This window comes from Gobio gobio, assembly GCF_949357685.1.
Source record: "Gobio gobio genome assembly, chromosome: 3".
Taxonomy (NCBI): domain Eukaryota; kingdom Metazoa; phylum Chordata; class Actinopteri; order Cypriniformes; family Gobionidae; genus Gobio; species Gobio gobio.
Window position 1 is genome coordinate 44,601,293 of NC_137099.1, and position 25,611 is coordinate 44,626,903.

Genomic DNA, 25,611 nt, shown 5'->3' on the forward strand with positions numbered 1-25,611 from the left:
AAAATCGGCGCTTGATTTATTTACGGTAAACACGACATACTTCCGCTTGTCCTTCCCTTTATGTGACATCATGACCAATAAGCGCCGTCGCTTCGGTAACGCGACCAATCAACGGGCCTGCTTTAAAGAGGAGGGGCGTTTTTTCCCCTTCGTCCGCAGTGACCTCTGTCCCTTTAAATCGTTTAATTCATTTGCCGACAAATATTGTTTCTCATTGATAGCGGTTTTGATGCGGACCCTTTCGTCTCGGATCTCCGCAGCAATCGTTTTCTGAGGAAAAAGACATAGAAAAATGGCATTGTTAACACCTCTGTTCGCGTTTCTGTATCATTTGCCGCAGGTTTACAAATGGCTACTAAAACCATACTACATAGCCTCGTTATTTATGTCTAGCGCATTCCTGCTTATCCGCAAAACGCCTGGGATCTGTGAACATCTTTCGACGCAGCGCGAGGATGGCAATTCATGCGATTTTGATTGGGTATGTATAAAGCAGACCTTTGGGTTTCCATGCTGAATGATATTGATAATGTGTTTATATATATAGCTAACCTGCTTCGTAACAAGGGAAACAGGGCAGTGGCCAGCAGATGATGGTCTATAGAATTTGGGGGTCGCTATTTAGCAGGCACGGGAACAACCCTAAATTTGTATGATGAAAAGAGTTTGGAATACCATGCATATATGAGTGATGTATGTGGGGCGAAAAACTTGGCAACCTGTCCCACGTGTGGTGCATGTGTATCACTGAATAAACACTGTTGTGTTGTTGCGTCGACATTGTTTATTATTATATTGTTTATCACACACACACACACACACACACACACACACACACACACACACACACACACACACACACACACACACACACACACACACACACACACACACACACACACACACACACACACAATATTGCTTCCATTGACACTGAAAAGATGCTCTTTGGAATTTTCTGTAATCATTCAACATTTCACTCAAATTGTTGTTCAAATAGTATAATTTTATAATCTACAGTTGCAAGAAAAAGTATATTAACCGCTTGCTGAATCTGTGAAAATGTGAATAATTTTAACATAATAAGAGAGATCATACAAAATGCATGTTATTTTTTTTTATTTAGTACTTTCCTGAATAATATATTTTGCATAATTTTTTTTTTACATATAGTCCACAAGACAAAAAAATATATAGAAATATCTGAATTTATTAAAATGACCCAGTCAAAAATTGATGAACCAGAAAAATTCCTCAGGGCCCGAAAATTCTTCCGTTTTCCAGCATCTTTTGCATATTTGAACCCTTTCCAGCAGGGACTGTATGATTTTGAGATCCATATTTTCACAATGAGGACAATTGAGGGACTCAAACACAACTACTAAAAAAAGATTAAAACATTCGCTGATGCTCACTATGCATTGAGATCCAGGTATTAAGAATCGAGGGTTCATAAACTTAAAAAAATAAAAATGTGGTCATTTGAATAAATTCTGCTTTTTTGTCTTGGGGACTAAATGTAAAAAAAATTGTATGGAAATGTCTTATTCAGGACAGTACAATTATTGTTTCTGCAAGTAGTTCACATACTTTTTATTTCAACTGTATGTATTTTGGCCATAAAAATGATATAGGATCCACTTTATATTAAGTGTCTTTAACTATTATGTATGTACATTTTAGCCATTGTTCTGTTTATTTTGTTTTTCAGAGAGAGGTGGAGATCCTGATGTTTCTGAGTGCTATAGTCATGATGAAAAACAGAAGAGCAAGTAAGAGTTTCTCCCCCTAAACCATTCTTGGTTTTTTTTTCCTTCAAAAAAGTATTTTCTCCACAGTTTTATTTATTGACATTAACATTTCAGAAAATAATCTCCATGATGTCAATAGGCTGAGGTTGAATGTTAAGGTTTTGTTTATACACTAAACGTTTAGGCACCTGTGTTCTCAGTGACGGTTGTCCTTGTGTTTGTTGTTAAATCAATGTCCTTTGTCATTCAGTGTTTCTGTTATTCTCTCCCCCTCCTCCAGCTCCACTGTTGAACTCGCCCTCTTTCACTATTCGTTTTTTGTATGATGAAACAATACAATAATATGTGTTTTCGTTTAATCTTTGCTCCCCAGTTACCGTTGAGCAGCACGTGGGAAACATCATCCTCTTTAGTAAAGTAGCCAATGTGATCCTGTTCTTCAGACTGGACATACGTTTGGGGCTTCTCTACTTGACCTTGTGTATTGGTCAGTATTTTTGATCTATGTCACTGTCAGTCAGTGGAAATATTCTAAAGTTTCCTTTAGAAAAACTAAACCAAATATTAGATGCATGTAGTGTAGCTATCTACCATTTCTATGCTTACTGATATTCTCTTATCACTGATGCAGTTTTCCTGATGATCTGCAAACCTCCTCTGTACATGGGCCCTGAATACATCAAGTACTTCAATGATAAAACCATTGACGTGAGTATGATTTCAAATCATACTATGATTTCAGTCACACTTCAGGGTGAACTATCCCTTTTATCCTACCCAATAGGATTAGGATAGGACGCTACTTAAAAACTACTTTACTAACTAGTCGTAGTTAATTGTGAATATGTGTTCCCCTTACTAAAGTTTTACCATCGATAATAATGCATTCATTTAAAGCTGCTGTCCGTAATTTTTTTGTGTTCAAGGTTTGCAAAAATGATATAATGAGACTGTACAACATTAATCCATTTTCCAAACTGTGTTTTTGTCTTACCCTGAATAATTATGGTACACTTATAATAAGTGTTTATATTGGGACTATTTCAGACCGGACTGGTAGGAACCGCTGCGGAGGAGCACAGTCCCGGCGTGACTCGCCATATACATAAACATAGAAAAGTAGCTCCGGCTGCAATGTTCTACCGCAAGACACATGCAGTTCTGTATATTAACCGCTAGAGCGCAAAAAGTTACGGACTGCAGCTTTAAATACTTTTAAATCATTTTAACCCCCTTGAAAATTTGTCAATGCCCCCCAGTAGGCCCTGGCTCCTGGTTGAGAACCACTCATTTATATGATATTTATTTATTCTTTATGTATTTTATGAAAGTCTCTTGATTTTTAGTTTCTGCGTCGGAAGTGTGCACACTGTATTCTACGACTTCTCATTGCATACTAGTTGCCAACTTAAAACATAAAAGAGAACAAGCTCGAGTGTACTTGTCTAAGTAAGAGGAATTCAAAGCCCATAAGTATTTATTACCATTTCAGCCCAATAGTCTTTGCGAATAAGCCATTGGGTGTTTAAAAAACAAAATTCGAAGCAAGATTTTACCCAATGTTAATGGTCTATAAGCTCAAATTTCAGCCCCATTCATAGTTGAACTTTAACTGAGCCTGAGGGATATAGTGTGCAAATACATGTTGTTTGAAACCGTTCGGTTTAAGCTAGCGAGTATAGCTGTTCACTTTTCTTTTGTCTTTAGGAGGAGTTGGAGAAGGACCACAGAGTGACCTGGATCGTTGAGTTTTTTGCCAACTGGTCACCGGAATGTCAGTCTTTCGCCTCCGTCTATGCTGATCTGTCCTTGAAGTAAGAAATATGCTCTTGATACACCACCATTCAAAAGTTTGTTTGGTCTTTTACGAAATTCTTACATTTATTGAGGCTCAAGGATGCATTAAATAGATAAAAAGTGACAGTAAAGACATTTGTAATGTTACAAAAGGTTTTTATTTCAAATAAATGCTGTTCTTTTGAACGTTTCATTCGTCCAAAAATCCTGAATGCATCACGGTTTCCACATAATACTAAGCAGCACAACCATTTTCAACAGCAAATCAGCATATTAGAATGATTTCTGAAGGATTATGTGACACTTAAGACTGGAGTAGTTCAGCTTTGCCATAACATAAATAAATTACTTTTTAAAATATATTAAAATAGAGAACAGTTGTTTTAAATTGTAATAATATTTCAAAATGTGTGATTTTTGATCAAATAAGTTCAGAGACTTCTTTCAAAAACATAAAAAAAAAATCTTACCCCAAACTTTTGAAGATTAGTTACTGTTTCTGTGAATTTAAGTATTTTGAATGGATTATGAATTAATTTCTCTCACTCAGGTACAACTGTGCAGGGCTAAAATTTGGCAAAGTGGACATTGGTCGTTACAGTGAAGTATCCAAGAAGTAAGTTGTCCTGTTGTGTCTCACCGTTTCTCGTCATGCTCTGGTACACAGCCTGTGACAATATCCTGTGTTTCTTTTTGTCCCTCCTCAGGTACAGGGTCAGCACCTCTCCTCTCTCAAAGCAGCTGCCCTCTCTGGTGCTCTTCCAGGGGGGAAAGGAAGTTATGAGGCGCCCTCAGGTGGACAAGAAGGGACGCGCAGTGTCTTGGACCTTCACAGAGGTGAGGCTTAAAGGTCCAGTGTGTAATTTTTATAGGCCTGTCACGATAACTTCTTTTTGTTTCGCGATATATCGTCCCAGAAATAATTGCGATAAACTATATTATTGTTATTTTAAGACTATTTTATGCCACTGAATATATAATCCTAATATAACAGCATAATAATGCAAGTAGACCTACACACTTTCAAATGAAAACCTTTTAATTCTTTAGATCATGGAGATTAAGGGTAAAAAAAATATATTCTAGTAAATAAACATTTTCCCTTGTGAAACGGCTTGCGTTGACATTTATATGTGCACTGGAAAAGGGGATTGCGGCTTTGAAATCGAGTCCATTTTGGCTTATTCTTCCAAACTGTCAGTAGTTGTCAGGAAAACACTATAACGCCTCAAATGGCGCCTTTTTTCACCTGTCGATAACCGCTCTGTGTATGAAGGAACTGCCCGAGAACCACTTTCGCCTCAATACAAGATGACAGCACAATCGAGTAAAATGTTGGTGACATTCATTATCATGTAAACATAATGGGTGATATATTGCATCACAAAAAATCTGTGAGGTCATGTACATATATTGTGCGATATATCGATATATTGATTATTGCGACAGGCCTAAATATTTTGGAGGATCTATTGACAGAAATGCAATATCATATACATAACTATGTTTTGCATAATGAACCGTTATGTTTTTATTACTTTAGAATGAGCCATTTCTATCTACATACACAACACTTACAGTGAAGTCATCATTTTGCGCCGCCATGTTTCTACAATAGCCCTAAATAGACAAATTGCTCTACAGAGCGCTAGTCACTCTCTGCTCTCTCAGACGACGACATCTTTGTCCTGTGTCGCCAACCGTAGCTTCTCACGTCGACTAGTCGCTGGCCTATAGAGGGTACAACAGGATAAGCCATTTCCTGACATGCAGGCTCTGTTTCCAACAGTTAAAAATGACAAATAAATGCATACTCCGAGAGGTCTCCACAAGACATGTTTGATTATACCATCTGGATGCTCAAAATTGATCGGGAGAATGCACACTTATTGTACACGTAAGTTAATCTCCGTTCTAAACTAATGCATGCTGCCTCCATTGTAACACACACACATAGCTTGCACATCACGTGGAGATCGCGTGCGCCTCACACAAAACCATTCAGTAGAGCAGAAATGTATTGTCAACACTGTTCTGTGATTTATCAGTAAAATAGCTCAGAAACTGAAAAGTTATAGCATATATTTCTTTGTAACTAAAACTCACAGCTTCACTTTTAGAGAGACGCTGGCAGGTAGACTTAATTCACACACAATCGCTCTCTCACTAATGCATTCATATACATGTATTGTTTATTGTGCTACTTTATCTGTATCTGATTCAGAACGAGCAGAAATCTGTTAGAAATATAACGACCCAAAGACAAAAGAACTGATACAAAAAATGTTATGTAGGAGAAATAACCTTATGGGCAGCGCTGTGTCATAATCCATAGCTGTCCTGTGCATAAGAAAACCCGTGCTCGCGTCTCAGCCATGGTCTCAGCTCAAGGTTCAGGGTTATTTGTTTATTAATGATGTCATCAGCGACTAGTCGGCGTCAACACGACTTTCATCACATAAATGTCGACTTTATAAAATCGGAAGTCGTTCAACCCCTAGTGTGAAGCAGAAGCTGCGATAGTCTATTGAACAAATCTTCTGAACGAGTAAATAATCTCCTGATCAAAACACATGTGAAGAAGATGCAGAAACAAGCAATAGCATATGTAAAATAAGACGATTAACAACATTTAAGCATATAAATCAAAAATGTTATTGAATGAAATTTCAAACCAGGATGAGGTATAGGAATGTGAAGCTTTTGGGGTGTTGATGGACTCAATCTGCTCCATCTATGTTTTGATCATTGTTCTGAATCCGATCTTGATATATTTTTCTCAGCTTTCTGCTTAAAATGTTGCCTTTTTTATGTGTTGATTTAAAAAAATGCATGAAGCTAGAATAAAACTTTTTGTTGTTTAAAAGCAGAGGGTTTGTTCTTTCTTTTGATATCGCATGTTCAGATATTCATACAACAAAATAATCTGGGGGCCATGACATTTTTGTGAAAATGATCAAAAATACTGACGGTGGCTGGCAAAATATAAATATGTATACATTAGGGCTGTCACAATATTTGACTTTTCACACCGGTTATTGTGGCCAAAATAAATCACGATATCGATATATTGCGATATTTATAGAAACCTTGAGGGGAAGGTTATCAAATTAACTTTTACTTTTATTTAGTTTTTCTTTTTTACCCAACGAACATAATTGTATACTGATAAACACAGGGAACATGCATCTTCTTTGAAGCTCCCTATGAAATAACAAGAGAGGGAATCGGCCTACTGTCAAGTTCAACTGTATGATGAATAAATATTAACATCAAAACTGATACTTTAACCTGTTAACTTGTGTACCCGTATTTTAAGTTCTTTAACCCATCGTTGTGCTGGCGCCAATGAAGTCATACAGTAAGCGCGCTGCTTATTCAGTTTTAATGTGCACCTAGAACGGCCGCAGATGAGACATTAAGTGCATGACACTAGATCAGTTTTCGTGTAAGCTCTACAAACAGGCCATGACTAGATTGCTATATATAAAAAAAATGAAAAACTTTGTCAGAAACATCCTTCAAACACTTCTCAAAAGCCTTTTATACGCTGTATGATTTCTATTCAACACAGAGAAATGTGGTGTGACTAGTTGTTGTTGTTTATTCCCAGGAAAACATCATCCGAGAGTTTAACCTCAATGAGTTGTATCAGAAGTACAAGAAGCTCGGCAAGACCAAAGGAGAGAAATCCGAGAGGCCCAATGAATCTGTGTTTTCCCCTGTGCCTGAAGAGGAGGAACCGGAGGCCGAGACCATCACTGCGATGGACACAGAGAGCAAGAAGGACAAATAGAAAGTGCACATTGCTGAAGAGCACTGTCAATCACTATGGGACTGGACCAGATTGTACTAATGTTCAGTATGCAGAGAGCGAGCGAGAGAGAGAGTTTGTATGTAGTTATAAGCAGAATGATTGTTGTTTTTTCTTTTTGTATAACGTATTAGTTAACTGCAAAATCAGTCCAATAATATAGTAAATCCTAATGTTAAATCATTAATTAAATGTCATAATCATAGATGTACAGGCACAGACATCCAAAACCACATCATTTGGGACATTGATATTCGATCTCTGTCAGCTGTGTTCTTTTAATCGAGTTCAACATAATTAAACATTGGACTTCTACCTCTAATATGGTTGATAATTATGAAGTGATCATTAGTGAGGGGTTATTTTGTGTTGCATATGCATCACTATTGGGGAACAAACTATATCAGTTTTTTTTACTGTGTTGTTAATCCTTCCATTCCTTTGTCACTCCTAGTATTCCTTTTTTTTACTACTTTTCTGAGATGTTGGTACTGACTACTAGACTGATCTAAAGGGAGGGTGTTTTATGCAAACAGTTCGTCATTTTACAAATTATAAAAACTAAGAGCGAGATCTCAAGATAATAATATTCTGCAAAACGTGGTTACCTTTGACATTGAGACCCAGTTACACACTTATTTTCAGACTGAATACTGCTGTTAAAGTCTTAAATATGTTAAAAAAAGTTTGTATTAGTTTTCTTTGTGTTGAATTAAAGCTTTTAACTTTTTTATTATTATTATTACTTTAAACTGACAGGCACTGAAGAAAGCTGCAGGCAGACTTCATGTTTTAACCTTTTCCAGTCATTGATGTCACTGTTGGAAACAGTATTTTCAGTTTCGTCAATTTCCTTACAAAAAGGGCCAATACTGTTTTGGTGGCCTATTTTCTTGATTTTCACTAATCTTTAATGAATTGATGCTTGAAAGATGACCAAGTGCTTTGAGTGGTTGTGAATGGAAAGTTTTTGTTTTGCCATTCCAATAAAACATTTTGTTCTTCACATCCTGTTTTGTGTAGCTTGTCAATTTTATCCAGTTTCTTCAAATTCACACTTGACAGAAAAACCAGCGAGATGTTTGGACACTTTATCCAAAAGCTGAAACAAGCATTTCTAAATCACTCAATTTGAGATTCAATTTTAACATTGCAAGGCATCCCCATACCAAAAATATACATAAAAGCTGCATCTGCAAACACTATAATGCACGTCATTCGTCATATTAATGGGATGTTTCACAACCTGAAAGTGCCCAAAAAACTCATTTTGAAAGTGTATTTTTGAGAACTCTGTATACATTTAGTATTGGGGGTGTAACGGTACTTCGGATAAGATGTTAAACCGAAGTCCTGACTCTGTGGTTATAAAAAATCCCAGGATGTCTTTCGGAAAAAGAGTAGGGGTGTAACCCTGTGTGATGCTACGTGACATGTTCTCAGGCTGTTTTGTCTTTCCGTGGTTGAAACAACGATTGAGCGATTACACAACATACATTACACATTACTGAAATGTATAATATCCTCAACATACCGTAGGAGATATTAATTCATGTATTCTTTAGGAAGAGATGATCGCGGTCACAGATCGCGCGCGCCGCAGCCGCTTTTATAGTGATTAGTAGTCGCATTAAAGAGCGTCAAAACGGCATTTATCGTTTGAATTTCGTGGTAAAATGGACTGAATACTTAATGTTAGCGTGGGAACTCAGGTTGAAGTGTGTTCCGGGCTTAAAACAAGCCGACTGTTAACTGTTTGCATTTTTTGTTTAAAAAAGATTGTACACACGTGCACCGAACCGAAAGCCCTGTACCGAAACGGTTCAGTACGAATAAGTGTACCATTACACCCCTATTTAAAATAGTATAATATAATCTCACCATTTAAAAAAGTATTTTTTTTCTGTCAGCTACGATTCACAACATAAATAAGAGCACATCCACTAACACATTCAGTATTTTTTAGCTACACTCAAAGTGTTTTTTCCCCCAAATGTTTTAACATGGTAATGAGGTGCCACAAATTTTTGAAGACCATAACTATATTGATTTCACACATTTGAGACTGGACAGAAAAAAAACATTCAAGGACATTAATGGGGTGTACATTTCCAAAGTTTATGTATTAAAACAGCAATGCACGAAGGGTGAATTAAAGCCAAAGGCACAACTGATTTATAAAGAGTTTATTACCAATGCTCACACACACACACACGCACACACATATTCACAACCATGCTCACTCACACTGAACTATACAGTACACTTTCTTTTCTTTCTTTCCCTACTTCCCCTGTCCATCTTTTGATCCAAAATATTCCTAAAAGTGTATTCATTGGCTTTTGTATCAGCCAGAAAATACCTTCTGTCCCCTGATTGGCCAGCCCTGATCTAAATGTTGATCGATACACCTGACAAGACAAACGCTGATTGAAATGTCACAATCTTTTTGAATGTAATAGGTAAGAATTAAATTATTAAAAATAAAAGGCTTTCACTGATTCATAATGACAGCTAGCATCCTCTGATTGCCGTCCAATCAGAAGACACCGATATGGTTACCCAGCGTTCTGTGGCATGGTGAGCAGAAAGCTTTAAATCCTACATGGCTGGCTAGTTAAGGCCACCAGTGAGATTTGCCTCTCATGTATTAATAAAACATACAAAAGGAAAAAAAAAGAATCATACCCAAGAGGCAGACAATCAATGTTTACAGGATAAAATTTGAAATATGTCCCACAGATTGCAGTGTCAAATGCATTTTTATGCTACGAGCAACCCTCTGACTGATCTCTCGCCACTAGAGTGCCACCAGCTCGATTAAAGTCCATAGAGAACAAATATCAGCCTTTGTAGAAAAAGAAAAAAAAAACATTTTGATCTTATCAATAACCATTTATAAAGTCATATAAAATAACACTTAAAAAAATTAAATAAAAACATTTCCTCCTTGAATTTCCAAGGCCATTACTCGGAAAACACCAATTTGAAAAGGCTGCTGTCTTTTAAATAATGCATTAGTCCATCTCTCTCTCTTTTCTACCGTTTTGCTTCCCTTGTGCTGATTGGATACATTGTCGCATGCCAATCACAGTGGTCTGAAATGGCTACGGAAAGCCACAGGTCCCCTTTCGTAAAAATCAAATTCCACTCGGTGAAAAACAAAACAGTGACCATTTTTTCTCTATACAGAACAATTTACACATTTACGTTGGATAAAAATCTTTTTTTTCTCTCAAACATTTTGAAGGCAACCCGGTCCTTTGCCGTCACACCAATTACAGCTCCTTACTGGTGAGAGATTATGACACGGCTTGAATGGCCGCCCATGCTCCTCCTCTTCCTCCTCCTCCTCCACGTCATATCCAACCAAAACCTGCTGGTCAGCATTGATTTCAATTTAGAAAAAATGTTCAGATCTTTCCCATGTGCATCTATAAAAGTCTGCCACACATGATGATTTCTCTGCTCTGTTGGTGAAGAAAACGAGTCCCTGGCTCTATTCTTGACGACAACACTGAAAACAGCCGCTCTCTCAAACCGATATCTCGTAAGTGGTCCCTCCGACGCCCGTCACCTTCTTCACCCCACCTCCAGGCTTGTGGGCGGGGCTCTGAGAAGAGCCAGCACTGGAATATGCCTGACCTGGGCGAGTCGACACGCTGACAGGATGAGAGGGGGACGAGTGGGTGGAAGGTGGTTTCGGCTGCCCGTTTGTCCGGTTATATGACTTCATCTGAATCTCGTCCCTAAACCAAAGAAAATTAGAGAAGGATTTACATTAGTATGTACATTTGTATAGTAATTACACTACTATTCTAAAGTATTAAAGGGTTAGTTCACCCAAAAATGAAAATTCTGTCATTAATTACTTACCATCATGTCGTTCGACACCCGTAAGACCTTTGTTCATCTTCGGAACACAAATGAAGATATTTTTGTTGAAATCCGATGGCTCAAAAAAGGCCTCCATTGGCAGCAACGGAATTTACACTCACAAGACCCATAAAAGGTACTAAAGACTTCGTTACAAAGTCCATCTCACTACAGTGGTTCTACAATCATTTTATGAAGTGACAAGAATAGTTTTTGTGCACTAGAAAAAAAAATCAAAATAATGACTTTATTTAACAAGTTCTTGTCTTCCGCCAAGGCCAGGGGTGTCTAAAGTCCGTAATTCATCCCCGGGCCGTCGGCCCGCAGCTTGTCTATTAAAATATATTATATGTGGCCCGCCACGGATAATTTACAAATCGTGTCGTTTCACGATGTCAACGCAAGGTGGCAGTACTAGATTTTAGGCCAGGGAAACAGCGCCCAAAGCGGAACGAAACAGCGCTACTTGTGCTCTGCGCAACTCACGAGTTTTGACTCTGAACAAATGTGTTTACCTGTTGAGTGTCTCGATCACGCGCCCACTAAACAGCCTTCAGAAGCGTTTGAGTTCAGTGCAGAGGTCTCCGGTACTAGCTGCAAATCTCTCAGTGTTTTGATTGAATTTAAATCCAGTTAAACAGCACTGACTTAACAACACTAACGTGCAAATCAGGAGAAACACTGAGCCGATTCATTTAAAATACTTTTAAAACAACAATTCACCAACATTTATCATGGATTTACTGTGGTAACACTACCTGTAACCGTGGTAATTTGTCAGAAATGTAGGTTAATATCTAATTTTATTTCATTTCTAATGTAGACATGTATCAAATTAGTAATAAAGGCCAAATTGCAGACTATTTTTTGTCATAAACTTGCAGTTTTGTGCATTTGTATTTATATGTTTGGAGACAATACCATAACGCCATTCTAGATATAGAAATACTTTATTTTTTAAACGTTTTGCCTTGTGTGCACTGCCAAAAATGTAATTTAGTATTTTTTGTCTTGTTTCAAGTATAAATATATCTAAAAATTCTTAAATCAAGATGCATTTACTAGATAAGTTAAATGACATTAGATATTTTTTCTTATTTTCTGGAAAATAAAATGAAATTGAAGTTTTTGGTTAAAACAAGCAAATATCTTGTTTCTTGTTTCTGTCCAAAACAGAAACAAGAAACTAATTTTCTTAGTCCCTAGTAAATTTTCCTTAGTAAAAGCATCTTTATTTAAGAATGTTTAGATATTTGAACTGGAAAGAAGACAGAAATACCAAGTAAGAAAATTATTTTTTGTAGTGTGGTTTTACCTGTGGTGATCTAAATAGAGCACTTGTTAAATTTAAATAAGAATAGAGTTCTAACTCAGTAATAATATTAAAATTTCAGCCATTAAAAATGTTTGGTTGATGAAAGTTTTACATTGTTAAATATCTATACATTTACATCCTCTCTCAAGCTACTCTACTGTCAGTTCAAGCTTTTGTCTAATCTGTCATGTTTCAAAGAAACAAAACATTTCATTTATACATTTCATATATATATATATATATATATATATATATATATATATATATATATATATATATATATATATATATATATATATATATATATATATATATATATATATATATATATATATATATATATATATATATATATATATATATATATAATGGAAAAGGGACCGGCCCCCGGGTATGTCCACAACATCGAATCTGGCCCCCTTTAAAAAAAAGTTTGGACACCCCTGACCTAGGCCTTTGACGTGTACTCACGAAGCACCACGACGTATGCGTGAGAATATGACGTAGAGCAGGCGTTCTGACACATGACCTGGAAGCGAGGAGCTTTGTTTACAAGCAGAGGAAGATGCACCGTATCTAAGCTGTTGGAATTCTACATTGATCGTGATTTAGGTCTTGGCGTGGTGGTCAAAATGGGGCTAAAGTGTGCATTTCCTGGATGCCCGAACCATGAGAAACGATCAAGTGCACATAAAAGTGCCTTATCAAAGCTGCGAAATGAAAGTCATATTCTCGCGCATGCGTCGTGGTGCTTCTTGAGTTCATGTCTGAGGCCTAGGCGGAAGACAGATACTTGTTGAATAAAGTCGTCATTTAGATTATTTTTTGCGCATAAAAACTATTCTCGTTACCTCAAAATTATTGTAGAACCACTGTAGTGAGATGGACTTTGTAACAACGTCTTTAGTACCTTTTATGGGTCTTGAAAGTGTAAAGCACATTGTGCCAATGGAGGCATTTCTGAGCCATCGAATGTCAACAAAAATATCTTCATTTGTGTTCCGAAGATGAACGGAGGTCTTACGGGTGTCGAACGACATGAGGGTAAGTAATTAATGACAGAATTTTCACTTTTGGGTGAACCAACCCTTTAATACTTTTAAGTCAAAGCCAAAGTCACTTGTTACAAAATATTTATATTTCAAATAAATGCTTTTTAACTTTCCATTCATCAAAGAATCCTAAAAATGTATTACGGTTTCCACAAAAAAACAGCACCAAATCAGCACCAATTTGTGAGCACCAAATCAGCATATTAGACTGATTTCTGAAGCTTTGCCATCACAGGAACAAATTACATTTTAAAATATATTAAAATAGAAAACCGTTATTTTATATTGTAATAATGTTTCACAAAATTACTGTTTTTGATCAAATAAATGCAGCCTTGGTGAGAATAGATGACTTTGTACCGAACACAAACATTTGAACGGTAGTGTATTTGAGAGAGAAAGAATCATGATGTCAAATGTGCTAGTAGAGTGATGTCTTATGAAAGTTGCATTATAAGTAAATCATGACACATAAGAAAGAACTGACAAAGAAATGTATCAGGATGCCAGTTATTTCATATTCCTGTGGCTAAGACAAAAAAAATGTATGATGCAGATGTCAGTTAAAAAGCCTCCCAGAATAGGTATCAGTTCAGAAAACAAAGAGTGCAAAACTGCAGTAAAAATAGTTTAGCTGAGATGACAAATCCAGCCTCGCCTGCCAGTGAATTTCAATTTCTCTGCCACACAATTTGGAAAGGAAACATTTTCTCAAGCACTGAAGCACTGCAGATTTATTATAAGCATCAGCTCTGCTGTCAGGATGCAACTGAGATGTACTGATGAGAGCTCATTGTCTGGGGCCCTTCGTTTTTCCAAATAACAATGCATACATGTCAACTTTAAATATAAAACTCCTACGATGGAATATGGTTCATTTTCTTTTCCTTCATTCTGAGCAACAACGTTTCCCGTAAAGAAGATACATTTTCTGCTTCTTAGCAGAGACCAGGTCAATTTTGTTGCCTTTAAAATGCTGACTAATAACTCTAAGCAGAGCAGGCTTTCCAGACCTCTGTAATGAGCACAGTGATGAAGCTTTCTGTCTGTCTCTGATCTATCCATCTAGTCATTTTGCCAGTGAAGAAATTGGCCTGGATTATTCTACTGCAGACAATATCCAGTTTATCTTCATAAGCGGCAGCATAATGTCAGGAGACTTTAAAAATCTATTTTTTTAATCCTCTTTCCACATAGACATGCTTTGTTTCTGCTCATGTTTACCACGGCATCTTGCCATGGCACTGCACTTAAGGTACATGAGACAACGGAGACATTACTGTATTTTGTACATTCATACATTAGTCTGAACCTGCTCATTTGTGTATCTGATTGGAATCTGATCCAAATCATTGACTGTCCACACTGTGTATTGCAACTGTTCGGATCTGATGTCTATGTCCCGTGGCGCTCTTTTGTTTTCTGGAATATCTGCATTGGTTTCTATGGCAATGACGTTGCGTTAGTAGTAGAGATGCACCGATGAATAGGGCTGTAGCGATACACTAATCTCACGATATGATACGATATTCAGCTCACGATACGATATATATCACGATATTCAGCCAACGATATGATTCGATACACTTACGTAATTTTCTGAAATTTTGATTTTGGTGACATCTTGTGAGTGTTTCATTTACTTGGATTGAATTAATTGAACTGAAAACTAAAAACATCCATTACACAATATATGTCTCTGACTGGACAGAGAGTCTACAGCTTGCAAATGCTGGACAAAATTAATCAAAGATGTGTTGAGAAAATTAGTTCCAATTATTGAAACAGTGCAAACTGTAGCTTACAAGCCTTTGAAAAGTAAATAAAGTGCAGTATTGCAATTAACAATGGAGTTTTAAAAAGTGCAGCAAGTGGCCTGTTCTGAACAGTTTCTTTGACAGCTTTTTTAGCTTGACACTGACATTTGGTAGTATTTCCAGAGTATTTCACGTTTGTGTCACACAGCTTGCGAACCGCGATGCTATTGTCTAAGACAAGGGTCTCCAACCTTTTTTCATTTGAGAACTACTTTTTAAAAATGAAAGTCACAGAGAGCTACTCGTGTTATATAATACTTAAAACTCTTAACTAATGCATCATAATTCTCATATTAACAACTATCCAAACTGTTTTACACCTGAAAGAGTATAGTAGCAGTTCCAGTAGTCGGTACCAATACCATACAAATTTTACGGTACTCTGCACCAATTTTGGTACCACAGAAAAATGTTATTTTAATTTTATTTAACAATTTTTTTAAAAATCAATGTTTATTATTTATGATGATAATCATAAGTAAATAATACATAAACGTGTAAAGGCTGTATGCTGTTTAAAAGTAAACATTGTTTATAAATGAAAGATCAAGTGAAAAATAAGCAACCATTAATAATGATATAATTAGTATTATTTATTTCATAATTATTATTATTATTAGTAGAAACGTATTATTACATAGAGACGTAGCCAAATTTACTGTAGTCTACCATCTGTAGTCAATTTCTTCGCTTTTTTTTAATGAACATTGCTTTAATTTTGTAAATGCAGTTAATCGATTATTTTAATAATAATATAGACAATGGAATTTAAACACTGCACTGGTTAAATGGACATTTACAAATAAATGGTTAAGGGATATTTAAAATTAAATTCCTTTAGGATTATTATCTACAATTTCTTTAAACTTTGATTTTAAATTTTGTTTTAAGGTTTTGCCAATGTTATTAAAAAAAAGCACAATACACTAATTTAATAATACATTAAAAAAAGTCCCATAATCATTTAAATTACCAATTTACAATTATGATTCACATACGTTCAACACATAGAAACCAAGTTGCAGAACAGATGATCACTAATGAGAGCATAAATACTAAAGAGCTGCCTAGACAATGAGTTTAGACCAGTGGGAAAAAGATGAAGGAAGAAAGAAGAGATACACTCACAGGAGTCTGGGAGGAGGAGGAGGAAGAGTAGGAGGAAGGAGGCAGTAGGCTGCGCAGAGCGTCGTAAGGTTGTGGGGGAGTTACTCACTTTGGCGCCTGTATGCCCCCTCCCCCGACCGAGGCCGAGGCTTTGCGGACCAGGCGGTACTGCATCTCTGCAGCGGCAGCGCTAGAGTAAGACAGGGACTTCCCCAGTGGCGGGGGGTGTGGCGAGCGTGGAGGGTGGGTGTTGGGCGGCAGGGGCGTGTCAGTGGAGCGAGTGCGGTATGGATATGAGGGCTGAGAGTGGCCCGAGTCAGAGAGCAGCGGGGGTCTAGAAAAGCGAGGCGGCCGATGGTGGTGATGATGGTGGTGGTGGTGGTGATGATGGTGTGGCTGCGCGTCGTGCAGCAGGCGTTCTCGCTCGCGTTCAGGTGGAGCGGGCGGGGAGACGGTGGAGCCACGTAGATAGACGGCATGCTGCGGGGAGGCGAGGAGGGCGGTGCTGGAGGCGGATGGCTGGTGGAGTTCCACCTCCCGTTGATGCGCGATTTGTGCTGACAGGAAGGGCGAACTGTATCCGACTACGGGCGTGTGTAGTCGCCCTGGTGACATGTCTGGTGCCGCCGATTCAAAATCTGGGCTTTCAGAAGGTGTAAGCAGACTATCGTACGACAGACAGCCGTTCCGAGGAGCTGGTGGTGGCGTCTGATTGGCTAAGCTTTTGTAGCTGGTGGAGGTGGTAGCCTCGGATGGTGGGGCATTGTGGGAAGAGCGAACACTGGAGGACCGTGAGGCCCCTCCAGCAAGCACCGTAGGATCAGAAAAGGAAGGGTACGAGCGCCCTCCTAGGGAGTATCCTGGGATCCCTGAGCCTGGAGGTCCTCCAGGGCCCCCACCTGTTCGCTCGGCCCCGCTTCGCTCCACTCCGCCCCCCTCACGCCCATCCAGACTGGGCTCAGAGCGATAGCCTGGCTGCTGACTGGACTGGAGGAGAGTGGAAGACGACTCTTTAAGACTGTCCCCACGGCTCATCTACAGAGAGAGAGAGACAGCAAGCAGAAGAGTTTATAAAGTTACAAGAGAAATCTGAAAGCCAAATTCAAAGGGGCGTTAAGGACAAACTCCATGGTAAGGATAATGTGGGCCACTGGGGATAGATGGGATTTGGGAAAGTGTTTTCTATAGCTATAATAAAGAGTCAGCATTACAGGATATGACAGACAGAGAGGCTAAGTTTGGAAAGGCAGGGAACACTGAAGTACTTGCAACAAACTTGGAAGCACTAAGGGCAGACAGAGCACTGTCATTTCTCACAGGAGTCTGAATGTGTGTCATTTCTGCCTTTTGTTTCAACAAGGCACACCACATGAGCAACCTTAAAAGTCAAAAGACCACAACATCCATCTTTTCTTGCCTTTTGGTCTCTGCTGGCAGGGGAATAAGCCCTGGGGCCTCATGTATAAAAGGTAAGATACAAGCAAGCTTGACATTTACCCTGTTGGCTTTTTAGTATGAAATTGTAGATTTGATTGTAGTCAACTGTAGTTGAGCTGAGTGACTGTGGATATTTTTTTTTTTATCCATTGAACTCGCAGGTACATATTTCAAAGAAATTTGCATATTTGCACATGAATATCTAATCTAAATGCTCCACCAAAATGGAACCTTGGAAATGTGATTTGATAAAAGTCATTGATCATTATAATTTTCGAGTGAACTACTGTATAAAATCTTGAATGTGTATAGGCCTTACAATCAAAGAGAATAAAAGACAGAATGGAATAATAAGCCTGGTCTTATTTAATATCACTATATAAGGTTTCCGCTACATGATTATGGTGGTTAAGACTTCACTATAATAATATAATTGTGATATCTATAGAATTTTTTTGGGGAAAAGTGCTATCAGTCAAATAAACTTTGTATATTTTGTTTTATCTCTTTTTTGGTCAAGTAATCACACTGAAAATGCGCATGTAAAGAGGTGGAGAGAGAGTTTGTAAACTTACATAAGTGTAATGTACGTGTAGTATTAACACACTATAAATATTAAATTTTTATATATAAATCACAGTTATCATCAGTTCTGGTATACTGCTACCCACCTAATTCAAGCTCATAAGCGAATTCTTAAATTCTGACTTTAGCCCAACCCTGACCAGCATAGAACAGCATAAATATTATTTTATAAATCTAAGCTACTGTGACGTTTAGAATGGAAGCTCAGTAAAGTTATTCATGAGGCCTCTGGTCTTTCAGAGTCAATCAAATTCACATCACGTGGTGTGTTTCTTATCTAATCTATCTTAATCCAGCACCGTAGATCCAAAACTGACACAATCCCGGAGCTAAAACCAGCAAAACGTTTTGCACAACCACTCTGTGAGGACAGATAACAGTTGTTTGTGTTGGTTTTATTAACACTACAAGTTCAAATACACAAATGGGAGAGAATATATTTATTCTTTCTTTCAAAATGGCCATATTTGTTTGTGCCACATGTTTTATATATGCTGTGGGCTTTTGAGAAAGTAGTATGGTCTTTTTGTAAAGACAACATCATTATATAATATAACACTACCCTTTGATATCAAAGTAAAGATATGAAATCACTACTATGATGATAAACTAAATAGTTGGATAATCAAAACTTTAATCCATGAAATTTAGCCACATTAACTGCATTTACAAAATTAAAGCAATGCACATTAAAAAAGAAAAAGAAGAGGAACATTAACAACAACAACAACAACAACACACAGACACACAAACAATGAAGTACAGTGTAAACTTACTGATACTGTTCAACTGAAAGCCACTGAGTCAACCAAATTGCAGGGGGGAAACAATATAATGGATTGAATAAAATGTTAGAGGAAAACGAAAGGCTTAAAATATGTGGTATAACGGTAAAAAATAATAACAGTCATGCAAAAGAATGTGAATGACGTTACATCAATAAATTAAAATGTAGTGAATCATCACCATAGAGTGTGAATGAACACACTACAATAACACATACATCAACACAGAAAAGTTACCTGGTTGGCATATGCATGTGTAAGGGCTGTATGGTTCTTGCCCGGGCTGCTGTAGGTGGGTCTGTACTTGAACATGGTGGGGGTGGGCGGAGCTTTATTCAACAGACTGCTCTCTGCAATCAAAGAAAGTCCATGAGAAATCAGATTCAGAGTTTTAAACACATTTTAGGAACATATTAAGTAAATTAAACCAGCATTTCAACAGGTAATTGCAATATTATAATCCATCCCAAATATTAATTCTAGATTCCTAAATGATTAAAGCTGCAGTCTGTAAGTTTTGCCTCTTTGTCGCCATCTCTGTTTGAAACCTGCAATTGCAGTTAGTTGAGGAGTTATCTTTACGTGGGTTGTGCATCGGCTCGGCTCCTCAGCGCGGATAAATCTAATGTTTTGAGGAGTATATGTGGCTGTCAGTCACCGCACCGGTGTGGATACTGTACTTCAGAATAACAGATTCTACATCTTGGAGTACGACCAAAATAAGAATTTTCACCAGAAACTGTCATCTGAACAAGTGAGTAACATGTCTACCACTTTTTGTTCTGACCAACTGAGAAAAAAAGTAATTACAATAAAATCGCGCTACCAACGGTGATTGCGGTGGTTAACGATCACTTGGCTCATTTATACATCAAACCGTGCAAATTATTATTATTGTTATACTTTGTTGTTGAATTGGTAATGTTACAGTTTTTCTCAATTGCTAAAACACTAAACCCTATTGTTTGAACCAAATGCTCAGTTGCCTGAACCCACTGATTGAATCAATCACTCTTTTGGCAAAACCATAAGCACTTTTCACCTGTTTAGACACAACTTGTCAACACATTTTCATTGTGATGCACCCGTGCTGCAGAATGGTGAGCACAAGTGACAAAAGTCAAACACAATGAAAGCACAGGTGTCACCAGTTGAACACAACAACTCAAAATTGATCACACTTGTGGCTAATGATGTGAGGGAACATATAAGCCAGTTCAGAGAGCACTGGTTTGTGAGGTCTTACAATGGATAGAAATCTGAGAGGAAGAGTCCGTGTGAGAGGTGGTCAAGGTGGTTGAGGTGGTCAAGGTGGTTGAGGTGGTCAGCAAAGACAAAGAACAGTAATATCTGATGAAATCAGAGCTACTGTGATTGACCATGTTCTTGTCCATGGTATGAGCATGAGGGAGGCTGGACAAAGGGTACAACCAAACCTTAGTAGATTCACTGTGTCCACCATAATCCGAAGATTTAGAGAAGAGAACAGGTAATAACTTTTTTTTTTTAATTATAGCCTAGTATGTAAATGCTGACAGCAATTACTGTAAGACATACTATATACTGTATCACAGTATACTGTAAGTAAATATATGTTCCAGTACACCACTGTACCAATGTACTGTAGTATTGTAATGGAGGGTTGGTCTAACTGTTTGTAGGCCTAGTATTCCATGTATATTTTTTGTAACTCCATGTTCTCTTTTTGTAGAATTGAAAGACTGCCACATGGGGGTGGCAGGACAGGTATGTTCTCCCCACACCAAGAGACCCTAATTGTTGATATGGTCCGTGAGAACAATGCCATTAAACTGCGTGAAATTCAGCAGAAGATCATTGAGGACCATGTAAATTTTGAGGGTATAAACAGTGTCAGCCTCTCTACTGTTGATCGTGTCCTCAAGCGCAACAGACTGCGCATGAAACAGCTATACAGAGTGCCTTTTGACCGCAACTCAGACAGAGTAAAGGAGCAAAGATTCCAGTATGTACAGGTTGGCATACATCCAGACACATTCAATGTTGATTACTGTAGTGATTTACTGTAGTGGCCTAAATCACTTTCCGTATCACTTACAGAACTATATCTATTTCTACAGAGGGTTTTTGAACTGGATGCAATGGAAAGACCCCATGAATACATCTATATTGATGAAGCTGGGTTTAATCTCACCAAAAGGAGAAGGAGAGGCCGTAATGTGATTGGCCATCGGGCCATTGTTGGTGTTCCTGGGCAGCGTGGTGGCAATGTCACATTATGTGCTGCCATCAGCAATCATGGGGTTGTCCACCATCATGCCAACCTGGGGCCCTACAACACTCACCAGCTCCTCATTTTCCTCAATAACATGCGAGATGCTCTGTTGGGGCAGCAGGATGAGCATCCCATCTATGTGGTTGTTTGGGATAATGTGAGTTTTCACAGAGCCCTCCAGGTTAGAGAGTGGTTCAATATGAACCAAGATTTTATCAATCTTTGCCTTCCACCGTACTCCCCTTTCCTAAACCCCATTGAGGAATTCTTCTCCTCATGGCGGTGGAAGGTATATGAACGCCAACCTTACACCAGGGTAAATCTCCTGCAAGCCATGGGACTTGCCTGTGGTGACATAGGTGTGGAGGCATGCCAAGCCTGGATACGGCATGCCAGGGGTTTTTTTACCCGTTGCCTGGCCAGACAAAATGTGGCCTGTGATGTGGATGAAGTCCTGTGGCCTGACCCAGTACGGAGACATGATGCTGTGGCTGAATAATTCACTTATTTGTATTTTTTGTACTTTATATTTACAGTATACATAGGCTTACTGTACACAAGTGGTAAGCACGTATGATTTCTGTTTGTTTTTAAAAGTGATACAGTACATGTAAATGCACAAGATTTCTGTTTTGTCTTTTTGTACAAGTGCTAAATGCACTTGTTTTTTTTTTTTTTGCAACTTGCATTTAGCCTACAGTGAACAATAAACTTTTATTTCACCAGCTTCATGTCCTGAGTATTGTGTTTTCTATTTTTCTACGTAGTGTTTAGTGACTGTTCAGTAGTTTTTTTAATTCTGATTGACTCGGGGCACGATTTGACAACATAGTTCAGTTTTGAGCACAGATTGAACTGTTTTGAGGTGAAAGTTTGGTTTTGCAAGAAGTGTCTGAGGTTTTGTAAATGTAGCTTGAAAATTGAGTTGTGTGTTCACAGTTTAAGAGAAAAGGTGAGCTGCTTTCAAGAAATGTGTTTTAGCAATCGAGAAAAACTGTAAAGGGGTACTTCAGTGCTGGAAAGATGCATGTGTATTTATATTTGGGTAATTTATGTAGTAGAAATGTAAAATTATTTTTGAAGTTGGTGCCTTCTAGACTGAGAAAAGCCAGAAAATGTACTTTTGGCTCATATGGATGAAAGACAACAACTCCCAGAATGCACTTGCTTCGCTGCCCTACGAGGCCACTCCCAAGCCACGCCTACTGGTTACATCTCTAGCCCACCATGGCACCACCCCACCGTCGTGAGTGAGATCCCACCCCTATGGGCGGGTTGAAAACATGCAGAACTAACTCCTACTACTGGCTGTAGTCTCTAGCCTCTGGCCAAAATAGCCTCAGATGAGGCAAAATGACGATATTTGCGTCATCAGAGGCTTTTTTCCAGACATAAAATACATAAATCTCTTGTCTCAGGGGGATATGAAGGGGGGGATGGGGCACGATTATTCGAATATACTACCGGTTTCTACTGATACAAAGCTTAAATGCTAAATCGCTGAATTAACCCTTTAACAGCATCAGCATTGCATGACTACATGTATTTAGTGTGTATTAGCGTTACCTATAGATCTCTGTCAATTTCTGTGCAGTCTAATCTTTTGCTTTTGACTACGGGTGAATCTCCAGTTGTCACTGATGATGGTCGTTTGGACCTTTCCGGATTACAATCCACCATCAAAATGATACGTTTATAATTAGCGTATACATTTAAATTATTCCAGCTGCTGTGAGAAAAGGCTATAAATGATCTGCCACCTGCAGCATCCTCACATGCCATAGCCTACTAGCCGGACTCCTTCTTTATGTATACAGATGTGACGTAATGACACAAAGACAAACAGAGCCATGCTCGAATTTCCCGCAGAAAGCTACCAGTACCACTCAAATTATAACACATTATTACAAGCTTACGGTTGTGAATCGGGCTACGGTAAGGAGATCGTTATGACAACTGGCTGGTTATGTACTTGCTCAAAATTATTCTGGATGGTTTTTAACCAAAAAAAAGTGATGTACTGCAGCTTTAAATATATCACAATTCAGCATGAAAAGACAATGATGACATCACTGCAGTTACATTTTCAGTTACAAGTCAAATGGTGACTTTGAAAATGTAATTTGAAGTTTAAAAAGTTCACTAAAAGAGTTGCACAAATAAAGCAGAAATGATCTATGAGTGTTTGAAGGATAATAAATCGATCAAAATGATATTATAGTTTGTCATGCTGGTTGGCTCTAACCCTCAGAGTGTCCAGCAGGTCCTCGTGACAGCCCAGGGTATCTGAGCTCTGGTTTAGGTGGAGGCGGAGGTTCGGCATCAGCAGATTGACTCTCCATCATCTCCAAACTGCTCTTAGACTGAAAGATTGCAGAAGATAAAACACCAGTGGTTAATTAAATAAAAGAAACAGACACAACAGCTGACAACACACAAAATGTACAAGCAGGAACTCAGATACAGCATCCGAACATTTATTTCTAAAGCGTGACTCGCCCTTTCTCAATTCCAAAGTCACAAAAAATGGTTATTGAGGTTATATCTAAATCGAATATAAAACAAATGGAAATGTGGAGCAGAACCAATGTAGTCTGCAATGCTTTTCATCATACTGAAGAAAAAGGTTCAAGATTAGGGGGACATTTCACTTTTTAGCAATGATTTAGCACTAGGGTCAGATTAATACTAAAAGTTTGGGACAAAATCACTTTCTAGTACTTCACTACTGCTAATAACATTAAAAAAATAGTAGTAAAGTTTTAAAAAATATATACATATTTAGTGAAACCCAAAGATTTATGCTTCACAGTTACATAGCTTGAACTGCCAAACTGTGCTGAAAAGCAGGTCAGGTAATATTTGAAATATTTTGCTACAGTACTTGCTTTGTATTGGTATACCATGCAACCCTACTTGGTACAGGCCAACATGTTGCTAGGTGTGGAAACATAAATACACTTTAGGCTCTTTCTCAGGCTCTGGACAATTTGGCATGCCAATTTTCCATGAGTAACTAGTTGCAGCAGACACACCTTATCAGAGGAATAAGGACTTCTGAATAGGGCTGGGCCGATAAACAATATAATATCGAATCTCGATAAAATTCATGTCGATAACGATGATAAGCTCTGGACTTTTTACTAGGGCTGAGCAATTTTATCGATTCTGCGATATAAATCGATATTTTTTCTCCCAAGAAAGTATCGATTTTTAAGCAGCGAGTATCGATACATAAGTCCCATTCAAATCCCCGTGTTTACCCCCATTTGCGTCGCAGGAAGAGCGATTTGATCAGCCAGCCGCTAGTGTCGCTGTAGAGCAAGTTACCCGTACTACTAACTTTACACAGACGCCGACGTCTACCTCTTCTTGTTTACGGAGTCAGAGCGAGGAGATTCAAAAAAATGGCGGCGAATATGAATCCAGCGCCTTCATGCTTAAAAGCAGATGTGTGGGAGCACTTTGGGTTTAAAAAGAAGAAGGAAAGCGACGACTTAGACTCAGGGGTCAACAACATGAGTCGCCCGCAAGGACCACACGAGTTGCCCGCGGGTCTGTTCTAAAAATAGCTCACCATAGCAGCTGCGTTCAGTCGCTTCCGTGTTCATTTAAGCGCAGGGCTCCAGACTGAAGCCGAATATATACTAGTGTCTGTAAATAATAAACTGCAAAATTACTCCTGCATGTTCTGCGTCTGTGTGGATGACGAGCGCAGCGCGCGCACTCGCTCTTGTAGTCTCTGCCGACACGAACGCATAAACAGTCACTTGTCACTTCATGAGAATTTACCGTTTCATTTGAGAAAACTGGGCGCGTCTCAATTAGCTCCTAGTTCAGTAGTCAGGGCACTGATCAGGACATGAGTCAATGGGCTGATCCCTGATCTGATCCCTGACTGAACTAGGAGCTGAATGACTGAGACGCGCACCCACTGTCATATCATCATGAACACAGACACTGGTATTCACGGCAACCCGTCAAAATAAAAGTTTGGTTTAACGTGAAGAGATTGACTACA

The 25,611-nt window shown here is 38.3% G+C and overlaps 2 protein-coding genes across 3 annotated transcripts in view; one reads left to right on the forward strand and one right to left on the reverse strand.

Annotated features, from left to right (window-relative positions):
• The first annotated feature begins 124 nt into the window (after positions 1 to 124).
• Positions 125 to 8,368, forward strand: tmx2b (thioredoxin-related transmembrane protein 2b). Its single transcript, XM_079812369.1, has 8 exons — positions 125 to 481; positions 1,712 to 1,772; positions 2,125 to 2,238; positions 2,383 to 2,459; positions 3,459 to 3,565; positions 4,099 to 4,164; positions 4,256 to 4,385; positions 7,162 to 8,368. The coding sequence occupies exons 1-8, from the start codon at positions 293 to 295 to the stop codon at positions 7,342 to 7,344; spliced, it is 927 nt and encodes a 308-aa protein (XP_079668495.1). The 5' UTR covers positions 125 to 292; the 3' UTR covers positions 7,345 to 8,368.
• A 1,092-nt stretch (positions 8,369 to 9,460) lies between these two features.
• zdhhc5a (zDHHC palmitoyltransferase 5a) overlaps positions 9,461 to 25,611 on the reverse strand; it is a 48,711-nt gene continuing 32,560 nt past the window's right edge. Inside the window, exons 8-11 of one of the 2 annotated variants that reach the window (XR_013816198.1) lie at positions 23,836 to 23,953; positions 19,574 to 19,686; positions 16,551 to 17,564; positions 9,461 to 11,111 (exon numbers count right to left, since the gene is read on the reverse strand). Coding sequence is in view for 1 of the 2 variants with exons in the window: in XM_079812368.1 (XP_079668494.1) it covers positions 10,898 to 11,111; positions 16,639 to 17,564; positions 19,574 to 19,686; positions 23,836 to 23,953 (1,371 nt within the window). In the remaining variant the exon portion in view is untranslated. The remainder of the gene's footprint in view (positions 11,112 to 16,550; positions 17,565 to 19,573; positions 19,687 to 23,835; positions 23,954 to 25,611) is intronic. The other variant, XM_079812368.1, reaches the window with a different exon arrangement.